The sequence below is a fragment of the Lepisosteus oculatus genome, chromosome 16, assembly GCF_040954835.1.
Source record: "Lepisosteus oculatus isolate fLepOcu1 chromosome 16, fLepOcu1.hap2, whole genome shotgun sequence".
NCBI classification, from domain to species: domain Eukaryota; kingdom Metazoa; phylum Chordata; class Actinopteri; order Semionotiformes; family Lepisosteidae; genus Lepisosteus; species Lepisosteus oculatus.
The window spans coordinates 13409093-13428515 of NC_090711.1; the positions used below are offsets into that span (position 1 = coordinate 13409093).

Consider the following 19423-nt stretch of genomic DNA (forward strand, 5'->3'; position numbering starts at 1 on the left):
GAGTTCGCTAATGCCACACCCTTTCTCCAGTACCCCCCCCGACAAATATTTTCGTCTGGGGAAATGAAATTGTGGGTTCTGGGAATTCCTGCTGCTGTTCTCGCTCACTTTGGTGGCTGGAGTGTGCTGCCTTCCAGCTCACCCAATTCACAAATTGTGGTGTACAGCATGTTTGGAAAACGCAAATTACTGGGTAGGGTTATGTTGTGAAAGAAATAATGATACATCGAAAAAGGGTCACTGTGTTTTAACTCTTGTGTCCATTACTACACGTCTCTTTGATGTTTGTTGTTGAACGTCAGGAGTTAGCTTTGTAACGGGGTTATCGACTATTACTCAGTAAAGTCTGTCAAAATCTCCCAGTCACCATTTACTGCACAACAGGAAGGTGGTGACTGTTTTTCTTTTGAAAGAATTAGGAAAACAAACAGGGCAGGCCTTGGTTACTGTAAACTCTTATGCGCACTCAGATTTCTGCATAGTCCAGGGCCTCCTGTTTGCTGAGCAGAGGGGTCTGATAGCTTTGATGCACACATGCCACAGGGTGACTATGAGGTGTCACTGTCTCAATTTTAAAAAAAAGTCCCTAAATAGTTTTTTGTGATTGTCATCATGGCATATCTGTCCTCTGCTCCAGTCACATGCTTGTGCTTTCTGTGTTCTAGGTATTTTTTTCCCCACAGTGAACTTTTTATGTTGACTTCTCGCTCTCTCTCTCTTCCAGTCCATTTCCAGTTTCCTTGGAAAACCCTCATGTGATTGCTAAACATCAGATATTTGTAAGCATCATCCCCAAAGGGCCGGATAACGTCCAGCTGAGTTCAGCCTTTGACAGAAGGTGAGACAGTAATTGTAACAGTTGTCTTCTCCAAAGGAAAGGCTTGACTCGGCTTTCTACGGAACGCACACATTTCCATTTCACAGCGGTTTTCCAGTTGTAAACACCTAAGACCGTCAAAGATCGCAGATTGTACAGCTGCATAAATATATGGACAGCCCCGTCTCGTAATGGGTTCCTGCCCTACTTTGTGCATGGCTGAGGTCACACAAACGCATGTTTGTCCAGTGAAAAGTCAGAGAATAAATATAGAGGATTCTGCATTCAAATGGAAAAAAGAATATAACCACTCACAAATTAAATAACAAAACATATTTAGGGAACAGTTATACAGCCCTGAATAGTTACCATTTATGTATACACGGCTGTGGTCTATGCAGGCCTGAATTATAAAAAATCTGCTGTGGTTTTATGGAAATTTGAATTTGAGTAAGTCGAGCATTGCATGACTTAGGGAATGCCTGTGTAGTCGGAGAACAAGTAGGGGCTGCTTTCCGTGCCGAAAACCAAAATTTAAAAACACTCCAGTTGGAGAAGGGAAAATGAGGGAATGGGGTGTCAGGGAGGGTCCAAAGTGCCATTTCTTTCTAAATCTCTCCTTTTGATTACCGATCTGTTCCTTCCGTACTATGCTGGAACAAGTCACCCCGAGATCCAGCTCTTGGGGGTCCCCTCTGTCACCCCCTTTCCAGTTTCATATTCCCCTTGTTCGTCCTCTTATCCGATCCTTTTCTGCTCTTGTGAGTATCCCTGCTTTCCCCTGTCCTCACACAGACTAAACATGTTTTTTCTTTCCCAAATGGAATGAATTTCTACTTGTTCTTCTGCAGCTCCCTGCTCTAGCCTCTGTATAGTCGGCTCTTCTTGCAGAACAGGATTGCATGGCTTTGTTCAAGTTATAGCTACACACCTAAAGGCTCAGCTTTGTGTTTTTTCCCCGTTTGTCAGGTTTGATCTTTTTTTTATCATTTTTTTTATGGAAATATCTCTCTCTGTGCTTAAATCCAAAAGATTTGTGCAGTGGTGAGACAACAATAGCCTAATTTTGAATGCTAAAAAAACAAAAGAAATAGTTTTCGAACCCGGAGCAGTTGGTGATCACTCACAGGTTGTAATCCAAGGCGAATTTATCACTCAGGTTGATTCATATAAGAACTAAGGTGTACACATAGCCAGTAACCTGTGCTGGACTACTCATGTTGAAAGTGTTTGCTCCAAAGTTCAGCAGCGCTTATATTTCCTGTGAAGACTGAGTGTTTGGGGTTCGACAGGAAGTAATGCTACTCTTTCACCGTGCTGTAATCGAGAGCATTATCAGATATGGTATTACAGTGTGGTTTGGTCATCTATCAGTTCATTTAAAATCGCGAATTACCCGCCACATCCAGACAGCTGTGAAGGTCATGGGAGTGAAACAGCACCCCTTCCTGCAGACAATCTTTGAAAAATCCATCATCAAACAGGCAGGGAAAATTATATCAGATCCTTCCTCGACTCTGTATATCAGCTTCTTCCTTCTGGTAAACGTTTTAGGGTTCCCAACTGTAAGTCAAACAGATACAAACATTCCTTTGTTCCACAATCCATTAAAGCTGTCAACACAAATGTCAAGGATAAACACAATTTTGACTCTTACAACCCATGTGCAATAGTATAATGTGCAATGTTTTTCTTTCGCATTCTATTTAAATGTACAGGCATGCTGGGTGTCCATAAAAAAATTCCCTCAGGGGACAATAAAATCTTATCTTATCTTAAAAGGTTTCTACCTGAGTACATGGCATCCTTGGGGAACACTGTTGGTAAGGCCAATGTTATTTCTTATTCATTTTCAATCCCGTTTTATACTAGCAGTTTCAAATAATTGATTTCTCAACGAACTTCTACTTTTTCCGAAGTATCCCCTATGCAGCTGTGATGTATCCATTGAACCCGTTTTTTTTTACAGTTTTTTCTTAATTGTTTTTGAAAAGAAACGAAGGTTTCGATCAGCAGAATTGTTTTTGGAAGCACTGTGCTGTCGTTTCATCCTTGTCATGACCTTGATCGGTTCAGAAATTCGCGTTCAAAAGAGGTCTCTTCTTCCTAGCTGCTTTGAAGTTTTGCATTTCATGGTTTCAAGATTTGATTTAATTCTCTGTGGAAACTGTTCCCATTGACTAGAAATTCAGAATAACTGTTTTTTTTATTGTTTTAGGAAGGCCAGTGTTTTTTTTTACTTTTCATGGTTCCCTTTCAGTGAACGTTGGACGAGTAGTTCCTCACGGCTTATTAGTGTTCTTTCCCTCCTACCCTGTGATGGATAAGACCATCGAATACTGGAAGGTAAATGTGCATCTTGAAGTTTTTGTTTCCTAAGTGCTGCAGCTCTGTGAAGTGAAATAATTGCTCCTCGCTCTCCCAGGAGAAAGGACACTGTGGCAGAATCGAAGATGTCAAGCCGATGTTTGTGGAGCCCCGGGGGAAAGGGACATTCACTGAGGTTTGCACACGCAGTATACATTATTACTATTGGATTTTAGTGATGTTCCATTTTATGATATGTATCATTGACTTGTATTATTATTAGATAATGTATATTATATAGTGATATATATATATAATATATATACAAGAATGCAATAGATCATAATGTATGTATTGTTATACATTAGTGTGTATTATATTATTTTATTAACGTTTTCTCTGGGTCTAGGTAATTGATGGCTACTACAGTAAAGTGATCGACCCTAAACTGAATGGAGCCAGTTTCTTTGCTGTGTGCCGAGGGAAGGTATGGTGCAACATTGAGTCTAATACTTTCTTTGCTTTTCCTATATGGCGATTAAGGCTAATAGCTAGTGCTGGTAGTCTCTCTTCCGCGATGCTGTCCTGCCTGGCTGAGAATGTGCAGGTGCAGTAGCTCAGAGTGTCGGATTAACAAGCTTGACTAACGCGGGTTGATCACTCTTAATCACTCCTTTCGGGTTGCGAACTGCACAGCTGTGGTTTTCCTCCATGCAGTTTCACTTTGGTTTCTCTGGGAAGAATTGGTTCCAGTTTCAATTTGATAACAGCCTGCAGGTCACGTTCAGTCCTCCAGGTTTTGATTTGACTCGTTTTCATGACCGGTAGCAAATACAGAGCCCAAGAAAGATTAGTCTCGTACTGTATGTAATCTGCTCAGCCTCCCACCCCTGCTTGACTGCTAGCTCGTTGATCTGAAGATCTTATCCAGCCACATCTTGAAAGGAACCTGTAGTTCCACACTGGTGCACTAAATGGGAGGTTTCTTTTCACTTTTTTGATCTGAGTAGAAAACAAGTTTCTGCTAGCAGTAAAACTGTCATCCTGGAGTGAGGCAGACTAATTGATTGTTGTACTTTCAGCTGCATTTGCTTTTGGATTTTAATGTGCACCTTTTGTTTAGGGCGGTCTTTAATCATTCTGCAGGTAACAAAGTACTGACGGTGTCCAAATCTTTTACAACATGTACCCCCTGTGTTACGTGATAATGTGTTTTAAAGGGGACCTGCAGTCCCAATTTCTCAGTCTGGTTCTTAAATCTCGGTAACGAAATTAATTTAGGGATGATGTCACCAAAAATGTACAAATTCCAAATTAAGCACCAAATCGTGAATTTTGTGAAGGTACTGTATGGTCTCTATTTTGGCACAGAATACTGGTCTCTGCAAGAGGGAGCGTGCGTTTGCACAAATTGCTACAAATTGTCCGTTCCTGCTCACTAGTCACTGTAATGACTAAAATAATGTGATGTACGAGTGAATACATACAGGTTGTTCAGCTGACAGTTCACTGCAGAAATGCTCCAAAGTGATCTGCATGCAAAGTTAACAAGTAAGTAATATCTCGACCTTGAGAGCAATATTTCTGTAGGATGTATTCATAAGCCTGCTTATTTATAATATAATTATCACCAGATATTTTGTTGCTTCATTACTAATCACAGAACATGGTGCTGTGCATATCTGAACGTTTCGGCTATTTTGTGATGTACATTGGAGGTTTAACACTTTACTACTACATTTCACTTTCACTGTGCTTTGAAAGGCACTCATCAATGCCAATTCTCTCGAACTCCGAGATGTAATACTGACGCTGCAGCTCCCCTTTAAAGGGATGTGTTGGGGTCTCTGTTGTGGGAAATTCTACATCAGAGGAGCAGGACACAGTCTTGTGCAGATTCAGTTTTATTGAGCTCAAAAAGGCCGACAACGCACGCTGGGTCTGCCCCCACAGAACAGACAAACTGCAAGGGTTTCCCAGCTCTTATATACAGTCAGAAGAAAGTTTGTTTCACAATCTGAGTGCTTGTCCTGTTCTTTGATATGTAATTACTTGCTCTAGGTTCTGTCCTTTGATATGCAGCAGACATTGGTCTGGTTTATCCTGTTTGTGGGTGTTGTTCCTGTCTTTTACTATGTAGCGTTAAGCCACTGGGGCTGCTAAAGCAAGTTAGCTTTATGACATCTTAGTGTAACTTTTGTCTGAGGCTAAATTAACAGACCCCATCAACACCTCTCACAATGTGCTTAAGTGGTGATACTGTGATGCTGGATAAGTGAGATATATACATGTCCCACTTCAGTCTCCATTTAGAGCGCTCTAGTGCGCGTCCAGTACGTCCCTGCACAAACGCCGACAGCATACGTGGTAGGCACCCCCCAGATCCACAGCGCTCTTTTGCTCAGGTCTCTCTGTTTGGCTCCCAGGCCAGCGAGGGGCTGGACTTCTCGGACTCGAACGGCAGAGGGGTCATCATCACCGGCCTGCCCTTCCCCCCTCGTATGGACCCGCGGGTCATCCTGAAGATGCAGTTTCTCGACGAGATGCGGAGGAAAGCATCTGGTGGGGTGAAGGTAACGGGCGAGAGGGGCTGTTTGATGCTAAACGGGGGTCCTGCGTATTATTAAACCACGGCCTTCGAAAGAGACGTATAGCTGACGTGCACGTTTTTTCGATTCTTCTCTAGAGAGTTCGCTGCCACCCTAGAGCTTTTCCACTCCGTCAGCTTAATTTTTAACACGTAGGTGCCGGATATCTGTTCTTTCAAACGGCGTTCTGCCGTTGAATTTTGATGAAACCTGACACGAACTCTTCTTTTTTTGTCTTGGCTTTATTAATATACTTCTTCACATCAGCACATTCTAGAAATACTGACTCAGCTAGGGGTTTTTTTTTAGAGTTAGGTGCTGGAAGAACATGCTAATTGATTGGTAAATTAAAATGTTATTTTCAACAGGAAAGATGACTAAAAGGAAGCACAGTAAGACAATGATTAGATATAGAAGCTATTGCTGACATTTCACTTTACCTGTGACAAGCTGCTTTGATCTATGGCAGCTGTATCACCCAGGCTGTGAGGCAAAATGGTGTCGTAAGGGATATTGTGACTTTGTGATGTAAAATAAAAAAAAAAACAGGTCTAACAGGTTTATGCCCTCTGAACTACGAGGTAACTTCACCATCTTAAAGTGGTAACCGTGTTGGCATTCCGTGAAAGACTCTCGTGAATCCACAGCAGAGTGTTTTCCTAGGACACAAGTCAAAAACATGATCCTGCAAATAAAATGACAATAACCTAGATTTGAGATAATAGGTTGCATCTATTTATCTACCTATTCAGTAGCCAAATAAAATGGTGAAGACATTTTTATGCAGTGGAAACTTACTGATTTCAAACACTCTATAATAATAATAATTATTTGTAACGGCATGAAAGAGCATTTTCCTGGCGCCTCTCGGTTTAGGATATTTTGTGCGAAATAAGGAGACCAATAATGAGTGACTTGACCATTCCAGGCTCTTGCTCAGAGCGCAGGCTGAGCTGTTTAATCACGGGTTCGTGAAGCCTGGGTCACGTCTGCGACCTAGCCACTCCGATTACCTTTAGCATGACGGAATTGCTGTACAAGAGCAGTGTCTGTTACAGTATGTGTTTGTCTTTCCCTCTGACTTAGCTCGCAATACAGGTTCAGTTGCTGGAAGCTTTGAATGGCATGCAGTCCTGTGCCAACACCTAGGCTGTGTAACCACAGAGCAATGACCTATAATTGATTAGTGGTTCTACAATGGATGGAGTTAAAATTACAAAAATCAAGCATGAAAAAGAGAACTAGGACCTGATGTCCTGTCCCTGTCCCTGCGTGTGTTTCTGGATCAGTACCTGTCGGGACAGGAGTGGTACCGGCAGCAGGCATCCCGGGCTGTCAACCAGGCCATCGGCAGAGTCATCAGGCATCGGGAGGATTATGGCGCCATTTTCCTGTGCGACCACAGGTGAGCAGCAACACCTTAGCAAGAGCGCGGCTGTGTCGCCCCACCTGTCCCACCTGACAGGACGTGGCTCTGAGCGTCTGCAGAAGTCGTTGCAATTTTCAAGCCCACACAGCACGGTAGTCAGGTATCAAAACCATCTCACTAACACCTGTGACAGTGCTTTACAGTGATTTGTCTGATAGCATAGTGGGCACTGAAGTGCTCCAATTGCCGATTCCTTCTTTTTAAGTTTTGGAAAAGGATGTTTTGACTTCTCAAATTGGCAGCCGCTACATTTACAGGCTACTGACATAATGGGTGGCCTTTGAAAAAGCAAAGAAAACAAGCTTTCATGTTTTGTTGGGCTTTTAGAATGCTGCTTTGTAAGCCGGGGGTGAAAAAGTATTTTCTTAATGACAAATTTAGAATCATTGTTTAGAAAAGGGAGAACATTGCCTGTTGTCTCCGTCTTTCTTTTCTTATACAATTGTATTGTTGTTAGTTTTTTTTATACTTCTTGCTGTCTGAGAGCTAGCTAAATAGCATTTCGTTATACCATATACCTGTATATGAGTATAATGACAATAAACTCATTTATTGTCTTTGATGGGGGGGCTGTGGTGCCAAGAGATGAGCCCTAGTCAGCTAACCCCCACCCTGCTCTTGTCAGGCCAATCGTGTGCCCAAGTATGGGGAATTCCAGTCACAGTCCGCTAGTAACGTGTCCCAGGCTCGAACAGACGAGCACAGAGATCAATGTCCGTGTGGGCAACCCCCTTTACTGGAGTGAGTCACTTGGGAGTGACTCACCAACCTGTTTGTTTGACAGTAAATACAATAATGGCAAAAGGGGTGGCATGGAGGCCTAGGGATTAGCGCTGCTGCGTCACTGCTCCTGGGTCCTGGGTTGCAGGATCCAGTAATCGGTGTCCCGGTAACCCGTCAGTGTGCAATGGACAGGCGTCCCGACTAACTTGAGGACGTTTTGTGGTGGTCCTGGAGCTGTCTGGATACAGGGTGGGTGGGTAACGACCTGGAAGAGTTGACGCCTGCCGCCTTGTCCCCTCAGGTTTATCTCCGCCGACGCGCGGTCGCAGTTACCCTCGTGGGTCCGCCCCTACGTCCGAGTGTACGACAACTTCGGACACGTGATACGAGACGTGGCGCAGTTTTTCAGAGTGGCTCAGAAGATCGTGAGTAACCGAACCGGCGGAAAGTTTTAAACCGTAATGTAACAGAGACATGGGTGAGGTGGGATGGCGTGGCCAGACAGGATGGCAGGTTAATTGTTCTGGAAGAATTTGCCCTGGTGTGTGTGTGTGTGTGTGTGTGTGTGTGTGTGTGTGTGTGTTACTTTGTACATTGCTCCCATTTCTCATTTGAAAGTGGTTAGATGTCAGGCTACAGAATATTATACTTGGACCTACAGTGTGACATTTTTTTATTTCATTTATTTTACAGATTTCTGGTATCTTTTTACTTTCCTTAGAGATTCTCGACGTAAAGAGTGCACTTATGGGTCAGAAGTCTAAAAGGAGAAAGTGTTATCTTTACAACCTGCGGTTTTGACTCGCCCCCTCCCCCCGATTACAAATACACCAGGGCTGTGGGTTCTGCTCCATTAGGAAATGAGTTCCTATGAAATCGCCTGAGCTTTAACTTCCTCACTAGGTGTTTTTTTATTGCATTTTAGATTTTTCTGCTGCCTTTTTTGGTGAAGAGTTGTCAGAGCATTGGTCAGCCATCGGTCTGGATGCATATTATTTTTATAAAATAGAGAAGTAAACAAGCTTTCACTTCTCCAACTTTTTTTTTGGGACCATCACGGATGGCCATGGCAGAGAACGGAAATGAGAAAGTGTCTGACAATTCAAAGAAGTTAGAAACAGATGGCCAACCCTCATCAAATGTATTTTAAAAAATGAGGAAAAGGAATCATTTTGCTGAAGACATGCATTTATGTCTGCAGTTTGAAGATATTCAGTCCCGGTAAATATCTTAAGCTAAAACACAAGCAGGTCATTCATTTATAGCCACATGGAAATCCCCCTCCCAAAAGAAAACCAAAGCTGAAAAATCCATTCTCAAGTCAAGATGCAAATAGCAAACAGTTATCAGATCCAAATAATTGATTGTTATAATACATACATCAGGCTTTATAAGTATTAATTCAATAAAATGAGAAATGCAGATGAATCCCAACTACACGACCGAGTGTTTATTAAGCCACATTCATCTGCATCTCATTACAGGTCTCCAGCCTTGCAAGTCATTGAGACCACTATTGTGAAATGGTCAGGCCATTTTATAAAGTTGACTGTGGTGGTGGTACACTTTTCATGCTAACTGAGGGAGATGTGCTATAACTAAGCCTCTTGGTGCAGGTTGAACAGATCAGTACAACACAGTAAATGCATTTACACGTATCGGTAAACTCAAATGGTAATTATACTCTTTTTAATGATTATGTATTCTAATCTTTTTTTTTAATGAAAAGAATAAGTAAAAAACTGTATTATTCTGTAAGTATTTCTGCTATGGGCCGCACAGTGCTATAGCACTTTGACAAGGGATTCAGTTCCAGAGCTGGGGTGCTCTCTGAGGTGTGGAGTTTGTATGCTCTACCATATAGTTTGTGTTTCCTCCCCAAGTCCAAAGACATACTGGTGGGTTAATGGGCTTCTGGGAAAATGGGCTCTAGGTGTGCTTGTGTGCGTGTCTCTGTGTCTGTCTGCCCTGCTATGGACTGACGTGCCACAGGGTGTACCCTGCTTTGTGACCATCACTTGCTGGGATAGGCTCAGGCTCCCCCACAACTCCAAATGGGAAGAAGAGGCTTGAAAATGGATTAATGAAAGTATTTCCCAATTTTGTTTCTAGCAAGAGAGGCAGTAAGAATCCAAGGTTTTTATTTGTGCCTCTGAACAATGGTCTGCTTGCTTTCATCACGGTCCCCTGTGTTCGGTGTGGACACAGTCGGCCTTACTGACCTGCTTTGTTCTGACCGCTTCTGGGGTTGTAACATGGTTGCCCATTCTGGGTGAGACACCCGAGCAACTTTCCTGCGCTCTTGGAGCGTTTTATTCTGTAATGTGGTTCTGTAAGCAGTGCCTTTATCATTGAAGGCTACAAAGAGGAAACGGTAATACTAAAAGTGGTGGCCCACAAAAATTCACAAAGACCGTCTGTGGATTTCATGCTGCCCCAGTTTTCCCTTTGCTGCGCGTTTCTCTGTAAAGAGTTGATTCCCTTCACAGTTCTCCCCAAGTCCTCGAGGAACTCTGCAGGAGTAGCTGTACGGAGGAAGACGCGTGTCACTTCTCCTTTCAAGCTCTTTGTTTTTTTATATTTGGCTGCTTTGGTGATCTGCCTGCTGTCTTTCGCTGCCTTGATCGATATGCCTTCGTCTTGCAAACCGTTCAAGTCGCGCAGGAGAAGGTGATCACTTTTGTGCAGCTAGGAATAAAAGATGAAAGGAGCTGGGATTTTCAGCTAAAGAGACAGGGGGGAGCAGACGTTAGCAAAGATGATCTGCACACAGGAGAACGGAAGATAAGATACGGTCAAAAGCAGACAAGGATGACGGAAAAGGATATGGAAACCTTAATTGTAAAATGGGAACCAATCTTACTGATCCCACAAGAGACGCCCGTCACCTGAACATCTGCTGTGTCCATATTTCTCAGGTGCCTCCTCCCAAAGGAAAGGCGTCCTTGTCCAAGTGCGCGGCAGTGTGTTCTTCGAGGGACACGTCCCGCAGCTGCGCAGCCTCTGCCTCACCGTTGTCAGCCCGGGGCCTCTCGGTGCAGAAAGCCAAGGCCTTAGACGCACACGTCCCGAGTCTTAAAAAGAGACGGCTTGGTGAGTACTCCCACGAAACGGCCCTTTCCCCGCGAGGGGGAAACGGCAGGTCAGCAAACGCGGCGGTGCAGGAAGAAAGGGGATGGCTTAGAAAGAACTGGAAACGCGCTGCCTGTCCAAAAAGGGGAAAAAAAAAACAGCGCAAGAGGAGCAGATCTGGATGTTTCACTGCCGTCTGCGCAGTAACGGTTTTGTGAGCTGTTGGCGGCGATTGTGACGAGGACAATCCCACGTGTCAGCGCGGCGCCGGTAGTTCTCCAGCTCCTCCAGCCACAGCGCCGCAGTTGAGTTTCGGCTTGCTTGCTGCTTTCGTTTGTGCCACGTGGGTCCTTCTGCCCCCTCAGATGATCCCGCGGCACAAGACGGCCTTTCGAGGCTGTGCATCGAGTACGAGAGCGAGATGGAGTCGGGGCGCAGGAAGCCAGCGAGCCTGTTAGACGCCCTAGATCATAATGAGAGGAAGAGAGGGGAGGAAGAGGAGCACCTGGTGGGAGAGGAAAAGGTGAGGGGGATTAAAAGGATAGGCTGGAAATCGTTTTTTGTTGTTGTTGACGCTTCATGTCACTGAGCGCAGTGTTGATCGGGGGGGGGGGGAGAAGGCATTTGAAAAGGCTTCTGAAAATCCAGTCCTCAGGGGCTGCAGGCTGATGGATTTTGCCAGTCTAACATGGTGCCAAATTGCATGACATTAGCTGGATGAAATCTCACCTGGACCTGTTTAACCACTGTGCACGGGTTGAAAGCAGCTGCAAACATAAGGAAACCTAAAAATAATCTATTGAACTGTTGCCCTTTTATGAGTTCCTTTTCGCCACTGTAATTAGTTCTGCTTGTTCTTCTCAATTCCAAAGCTGTTGCTGTGCCAGTCTGTGTTTTCCCAGAATGCCTATTGCCTGTTGTGCCGGTAACACTGAGCTTTAACGCTGAGTAACTGATGAGCTTTCCTGAGCATGAGTTAATATCAATAGAAAACTGCACTCTAACCAGAAGCAAAAACAAAACCTCACAGTGCACTCAGGTAATAAAACAACACTGAGTAAGATGTTACAGTGGACGTTACAGGAAAAATAATGCAAACACTTCCTTCTGTTTTGTAGTCGTCTTTCAGCTTTTTAAAAGTAACTGCTTCCCTGAGAACAGCACAATAAATTTAAGTTTAACGAATTCTGATCAGAGTGACTCAGCAGGTGAGTTTGAAGATTTTATATTTCAAATGAACTGTCGGGAAAATTGTCTTGCTTTTCTGACAAAGTGAAAACCAATACCATGCTCTTTCTCAGATCAGGTATGGTCATTCCAAGCACGCCTATCTGTTCTAGGTCCATATAGCTGTACTGAGCATTGTGTGCGTATTGTTTTCTTCATTATCTCAAAATATACTATATATTTATATATATATATTATAGAAAAATTATATACAAAATATATAATATGAAATATGAAAATAGTAGTGTTTATGCAAAATATTGAAATAGGGAACCGTGCCAGCAGCCCCTGTTGACTGCTGTGTCCCCCCTGAGGAAACCTAGAAACAGGAAGTGTTTTATTATTTACCATACCTGGCTGTGGTGATGGTGTGGAGGTTGGGGCTTTGTTTAAAGCCACTTTTTGGAGTGAAAATTCGACGCGTTCTAACTGTCAGTGAGAGGAAAAGATCGTAACTGATAGGCTCTGTGGATAATAGGTAGCCTGTAGTTTAAAAAAATGGTCTATGTCAGTAGCAAGGAGGATAACAACTAGAGGTCTGCATCTAGGCTCCTGTGCAGTTCTGAATACATGTAGAGAGAATCTGGATAGCACAGGAGTCGTCTTTTGGCCCCTGTGATTTACCGCCAGCTCTCAGGCTTGCAGCCTTGATTTGATTATTGAAAGAAAGATCTAGAGTGATTTACAGTTCAGTCATTTGGGAAGAATATTCCCACGTTTAGTTTAGAAGGCTTCAGTGTCTCATCAGGGAAGATGATGAGTACTGATTAGAGTATAGTAGGAAGACTGGGTGTAACGGTTTATGCCCCGTTAAGCACACCGGGGTGTGTCAGAGTAGAAAATGGACAAGTTTGTGTTTCATGTAATAAAGAGACATGGAGTGGTGGGGAGGAATTTACCTGTTCCGGCCTTCCAGAGATTGCCTGAGGATAGCCGAGATCATCGGCAGAGTGTTGGCTCCTTCAGAGCTTTGAGGGATGAGCAACTGAGCTGCGCCGGCTTCTCAGAAAGGAGGTTTCTGGTAGATCTAGGAGCCCAGAGCAACACAGCAACAGACCACACTCAAACGCACAGGTGTGAAGGTGGTATGCCGACTCATTTGTGGTTCGTGGGTCAGCCATTATAACACAAGCTTAGTGTAAAAAGTAGAAAAGGGTAACTTAGCTGCACAGGATTTGTTTTACTTGCTGTCTCGATTAAGAAGAATGCGCACATTTTGCAACAGGCCAAAAACAGATAACACTTTGGTTCTGTTTAGAATTCATTTGTTTTCGCCATCCTTTCAGCCCTTTCACTGCCACTGGTGTAGGAGTTCTAATCTTCCATTATCTTGGGACGCGTGAAGACCAATCAGACCTCTCCTGCAGCTACTTGAGCGCAGCTTCAGACTCGCTCTTTCAGCTTTCAGCGCACACAGGCGTACGGGTTTCCCTGGAAGCTTCTGGAAGGCAAAGAGTGGACAAGATCTAAACACAGGAGACCAAGAAGTGAGACATTACAGCTGACAAGCAGGACCTATTTCACTTGCTTGACGCCTGCTACTACCACAGCTTTTTAAATGAGTCAGTCTGGTATCAGATGTCCAGGTAGAAAGTCAACAGTGCTGCTTTAGGTTAAAACGGACCAGCAGTGCTATTTTTATATTTCGGGGTTAGAAAGAATCGGCATTGATGAGTGCACTTCAAACCACAACAAAAGTGACTAGTGAAACCTCCAATTTACATTACAAAATAAACTAAATTTCCAGGTATGTGCAGAAACATGTTCTGCGGTTCAGGACGAGGCACCAAAACATCTGGTGACGTGTGCAACCTTATGGCAGTGTAAGCAAGCAGGCTTGTGAACACAACTTTTTTTTAATCCAATAATCCAATTGCTCTCGACTTCAAGACAGTTTTGCAGACAAATGCTACTTTCTTGTTAACTCTGCATGCAGATCACGTTGGAACATTTCAGCAGTGAAACGTCTGTTGCACAACCCGTATTTATTCACTCATACATCACATTACAGTAGTCGTCACCGAGACTAGTGAGCGGGAAGGGCCGAATCACGTCACAGTTCGCGGGAATTCAAATGCGAGTTTGCGACAACATGGCAATTTACAGTGCTTTCACAACGTTCACAAGTTGGTGCTTAATGAGAAATGTGTACATTTTTTTTTCTTGAACGTCAATTCATTTATTTTGTTACAGAGATTTAGTAACCAGTCTGGGAGATTGGGATTGCAGTTCCCCTTTAAATCCTGCCAGCGTGCATGTCTAGAGTTCTGGGAAATGCTGATGTGATCGAGAACTGTCATTTTCTTGTGATTAACAGTTCATTACTTTTTTTAAAAAGAGAGAAAACTTGAAAACAGAACCCACTAGGAAATATATATATATATGAAGCGTAAACACAAACATAGTAATTAAATGTACAGTTAAATATTAACTATTATTAGGCTAGTCTCTAATGTGCACAGCTTCACACCACTCAGTGTGGCAGCTGATTACTCATGATTAACTTTGTCCCTTCTCGTAACTGGCCAGAAACGTAATGTGACCACAACAGGTACAATCCAGAGTTCAAGCATAATTTTCTTTGCAGCTTTGAAACCTGGCAGTAAAGTTATCCATGGTGTCCATTCGAATCACTCAGTGAATCATGGCTGGGAAGTGATGTCTAGTGATTTCAAGCTGTGAGGTGTCTTCTCATGAAGTTGACGTAGACCTTAAAAATACTGTTGAATAACACTTGACCGATAACACATACAGTAACAGATTTTAATCATTTACAGTATGACAGTATTAATGTCGTGGCTTTCTTATACTGGCAAACATTAGTTTTTTTTCCTGCTGTCTCATAGGTAGACCCTTCCAGAAGATGCCCTTTCTCATAATGTTTAAAATTAATAATTAATAATAATTGCTTACACTTTTAGCGCTTTTCTGGACACTCCGCTCAAAGCGCTTTACAGGTAATTGGGGACTCCCCTCCATCACCACCAGTGTGCAGCTTCCACCTGGAATTAATTAATTAATTCAGAATTAATTCATATTACTTCTTTACATCTGAAATGTTTTCTGTTCAGGATGGTAACAATGGTTTAATCTGTTGTAAATACTGATTTTTCAGTAATAGGAGATTAGATCTCCTTATTTTTATGGAATCTGTCCCAGATCCTTTATTAAACAGGACACTCGGCAGTTAATTTTTAATGGGAAAAGTGAAAGTCAGGGTAGTTCATTTGCATTGCTGGGATAGAGTGAGGAGTACAGTGCTACGTTTGTTCAGAGTGTCAAATCTAGTTAAACGCTTTTTGTTTTTAGGTATGTAGGATAACAATGAAAAAAATATTTCGATCTTTTTAAAACATACTGATAATTCATAGCTTTGAAATAAAACTAGGTTTCGAGTCAATAGGTTTAAAATTCTAAATTAACTTATTCTGGATATTGAGCTTAAATAAGTCGAAAAAGTAATTATGTTAGTACATCCAAAGTGAATTGAATGACCTGCGGTTGGGTTGTGTAGTTGTAACATTTCTTTCTTCAAACATTATTTTGCATTTTAACAAGTGAGAAAAATAGCAAACAAACATTAAATGTAAAGTAAGGCATCTCTAGCCATCACACTGCTTGGCAAATGTGAGGACAGGATTGTGTGCTTGTAAGTCAGCCTTTTCTGAAGATGTTGGATCACATTACAGTACAGCTGAGCTGGAAAATGGACTTGGAGCCACACTTGCTTGGGTTTGTGTTTTCTCTATTAAAGCTCCAGTTCAGCCCTGTATTACATTAACTTTGTTCTCATTACAAGGCTCAATGTTCTGTGATAAGTCATATCGCTGTTAGTTATTATCAGGTTAGCTTTTACATACTTATGATAACGCACATAATAGCAATCCTATAAATATACAGCATTGTAAAAGTCATTCTCTGGCAGCCATCTTCAGCAACATTTGAGGATGTGGTGTTTGTTGTCTTGGAGTTTAATGGGGTCCATTTCAACAGAGCAAAGAGAGGCAAGAATCGGTCGACATAAAAACTGGACTGGACCGGTGTAAAGAACTTGGTCTTCGTCAACTGAAATACTTCTTTATGTGAACACTCAATGAACTAAGTTTGGTCCTCTTTGAAATTATCTGCATGTGAAAAGATTAAACAAATTGCTTTATGTGTACTCCTGCATTCAATGAGAAAATGCATGAATCACAATATGTGTGGAATAATTCTAGTCCTGGTCATTTTAACAGTTGAAACAATAGTGTGACGTATTGTGATGGCCATGCTGTGAGCTTAACATATAATGTATAAAACTGAGAGGGAGTCATAAAATTAATCATTACACTCATCTTTACACAACAGCTTTTGAAGTTGTAGCAATCAAGATGACTCCCTAGATGCACAACACCCTAGATATGCAACACTCATCTCCGGTGAGTGCTTCAAACTGACATGGATAGCTCATTTGTAGCACATGGATTATAGCTCATGAATAACACTTCAAGTTAAATATGATTTTTCTGTTCAGATGAATTTGCATATTCTGTCAAGGTTTGGAGGTATAATTCCGGAGAGGTAACATTTCACTTGTTTTATTTTGATAAAAATGATAGTAAGCCCTTTGCCGTAGATCGACTTGCTGACTCATATGCTTCACGTACTGGCAATATTGGCAGCTTCTCGCCTGTGAAGTGAATGAATAATTGTTTTAGATTCAGATGAGGAAGCACGCTTCCACCGGTGGTCCTACTGCAAGTTCATTATTCCCCTGAAGCAATGTAAAGTGTCTTTTGAGTCATTTTCCTTCCCATGAAGTCAGTATGATAATTATGCAAATCAAATGTATTAGTAATTTTATAGATCTTGGAATTACTACATTTTAAACGATATTCTATATCAAGCATATTATTGTTATTATAATCAGTTCTCTGGAAACGGCAGTAGTTCCCAACTTGTAAAACTGCTTTTTTAAGGTCTCTTGTAAAACTATGTTTACCTCAGCAGTTCACTTGTAGGTCATTTTAGATTAATTTCAAATTTTCAAAAACGCTTTTGTTGGTGGGCAAAAAAGTTGTGTTAAGACACTGAACCACCTGGAATGCTATTCTTGAAAACTCTCAGTCAGGATTTAGACCACATTACACTAGATGCCATGCTTATTAGAGGATCAGAGGACCTGCTTTTAAGTGAAGATTCACAATTAATGCTGTACATTGTGATATTTTAATAGACTGCTTTGAAAAATGGGTTGGTTTCTGGGAAAGTTTTTATGTGGCTTAGATGATATCTGTCAAAAAGGCACTATTTTGTCGCTTTGGTGACCAGTATTAAGTACACTAAGTATTAACTAAGTACAGTAAATTAAGTACACCTCAGACTCATCCTAGAGGCATTCTTGAAGAACATTTAGAGACCCCAAACATCTCGGACCATCTCAGAGTTCATAATTTGCAGTTTTCCTCCATCAAGCATTTTCAATCTTTTCCCCACTCTTTGCTTTGCATCAGCCTTGTGTGTGTGTGGTTTCTGGATCCTTTGATTTTTTTTAACAGTTGATGAAATTTGTTTTGTGTGTTGTAAATATACTGTGTAGAAGTCACTAAAGTATATAAAACACCCTTCAAAAGCAATTGAAGTACCCATATAGGGCACCTTTGATTTTCCTGAATTTTAAACCTGTAGTATTTATTTTTACTTAGTTGTGTATTAAAATGTTATTGTGGTTGCAAGTCTCACTTTTTACATACAAGGTTCACCTATAGATTCACCTATAGCAGACTTTGTCTGTTAAATCCAAAGACTGTTAAATTGAGTGTTTGCTATACTAGAATTATAAATCTTCATCTCATTATTTAGGACTTGACTGTTCTACTGAATAAAATTTAGTTTAGCGTTATATTTTTGGTAGTAGGTTCTGTGCCAAAGCAGTATGTTGGATCTGTCAATCTGTTGACAAAGGATTTCAATGGTTTTTTTTTTAGTTTAAAATCTAAAGAAAAATATAATCTTTGATAAAAGATTAAGCCTTTATTCACAGCTCAAAAATACTACAAGACAATGTATTATCTTAGAAATATTTCAAAATGATTTTAGTCATATTTTGATGCTGAGAAGCTGGTTCATGCTTTTATTTACTAGACCAGTCTAGCCTAGACATTTTGTAGTGTTTATACCTGTCTCTAACAAAGGTTTGTCACACACAACCACAACCTGTGCAGAGTGTAGTATCATAAGACTCCATTCAGCCCTTACTGAGTTCCCAGTAATACTTTATGTAGGCTGCTTGACTTTACTGATCTCCCAGAAAGTACTGAATACGATTTGCCCAGAATACAGTCTGATTCTGCTTTCTCCCTGTGAGCCCTGAGGTTTTCTGATGCTGTGCTTAAACAATTCAGAAAGTGCAATTGAAGATAAAGGAAGAAGCAGCCTTTAGCATCTGTGGAACTTTTCCTGGTCCTGTCAAAGTGTGACTTGCAAGTGTGACTAACAAATCGCATTAGGCTTGGGTTATCTTGTATGAAAAAGGTGTAATTTCAGATCAGCTTTGCGTTTGGTTTTATTGGTGTCCTAGTACTAAGTGTTAGTGTTTATTTTTTGTATGTAGCAGGTCGTCCAGTGTTTCACAGGTTACAGTACACTCTGCAGCACACATACTATTCCTAAAGGTCACCACACATGCACACACCTGAGTTAATGAGTCGTGTATGCAGATGAAAATCATCAGACCCAGTCAAATGTTAAACAGCATGTGTAAAAACAAACAAATTGGCAGCTTCAGGAAAAGGGTTCTTTTTTTATCAAGTCCTTTCTCACATTACTTTTTTTCCCACATCCCCTCATTATGCATTTCCCAGGTAATGTGGGCTGAGATGTGCTGTAACTGCTCATGTTTACAGTATGTTTATGCAGTATTTGCAGCCCAGTAACAGTTACTGCAGAATGAATCTCTGAATCGACAAAACAAAATCCTGTCACAGATGCACACTTTTAGATGTACTTGTGGCTCATGCTTTCCTTCTTAAAAGGTAGCTCATTTTTTGCGTAGAATGACAGTACTTCAGCGGGACTTCTGAGATATCCATTCAATGTACTGCCGTACTTTGCAGTTACTCTTTTATTGTTCTGTTAAGAGTAAAAACTGCTGGGCAAACGTTTTTCGTCAGCTGGGTTTGAATGATGGGAGTGGGATGGAGAATAAATCCTCTATTTGAGCGGTCCCTGGGATTTAGTTGGGTTTAATTGTTTTCGTTGATCCGTTACGGAGCTGGCACT

At 41.7% G+C, this 19423-nt stretch overlaps 1 protein-coding gene across 3 annotated transcripts in view; it reads left to right on the top strand.

Annotated features, from left to right (window-relative positions):
* rtel1 (regulator of telomere elongation helicase 1) overlaps window positions 1–19423 on the top strand; it is a 74261-nt gene that overhangs the window by 36096 nt on the left and 18742 nt on the right. For 2 of the 3 annotated variants that reach the window (XM_069179319.1, XM_069179320.1), the window contains 10 exons: window positions 725–838; window positions 2600–2640; window positions 3078–3163; window positions 3243–3320; window positions 3534–3611; window positions 5551–5697; window positions 7002–7117; window positions 8166–8289; window positions 10783–10957; window positions 11302–11459. In XM_069179319.1, coding sequence (XP_069035420.1) covers window positions 725–838; window positions 2600–2640; window positions 3078–3163; window positions 3243–3320; window positions 3534–3611; window positions 5551–5697; window positions 7002–7117; window positions 8166–8289; window positions 10783–10957; window positions 11302–11459 — 1117 coding nt within the window. The remainder of the gene's footprint in view (window positions 1–724; window positions 839–2599; window positions 2641–3077; window positions 3164–3242; window positions 3321–3533; window positions 3612–5550; window positions 5698–7001; window positions 7118–8165; window positions 8290–10782; window positions 10958–11301; window positions 11460–19423) is intronic. The other variant, XM_069179321.1, reaches the window with a different exon arrangement.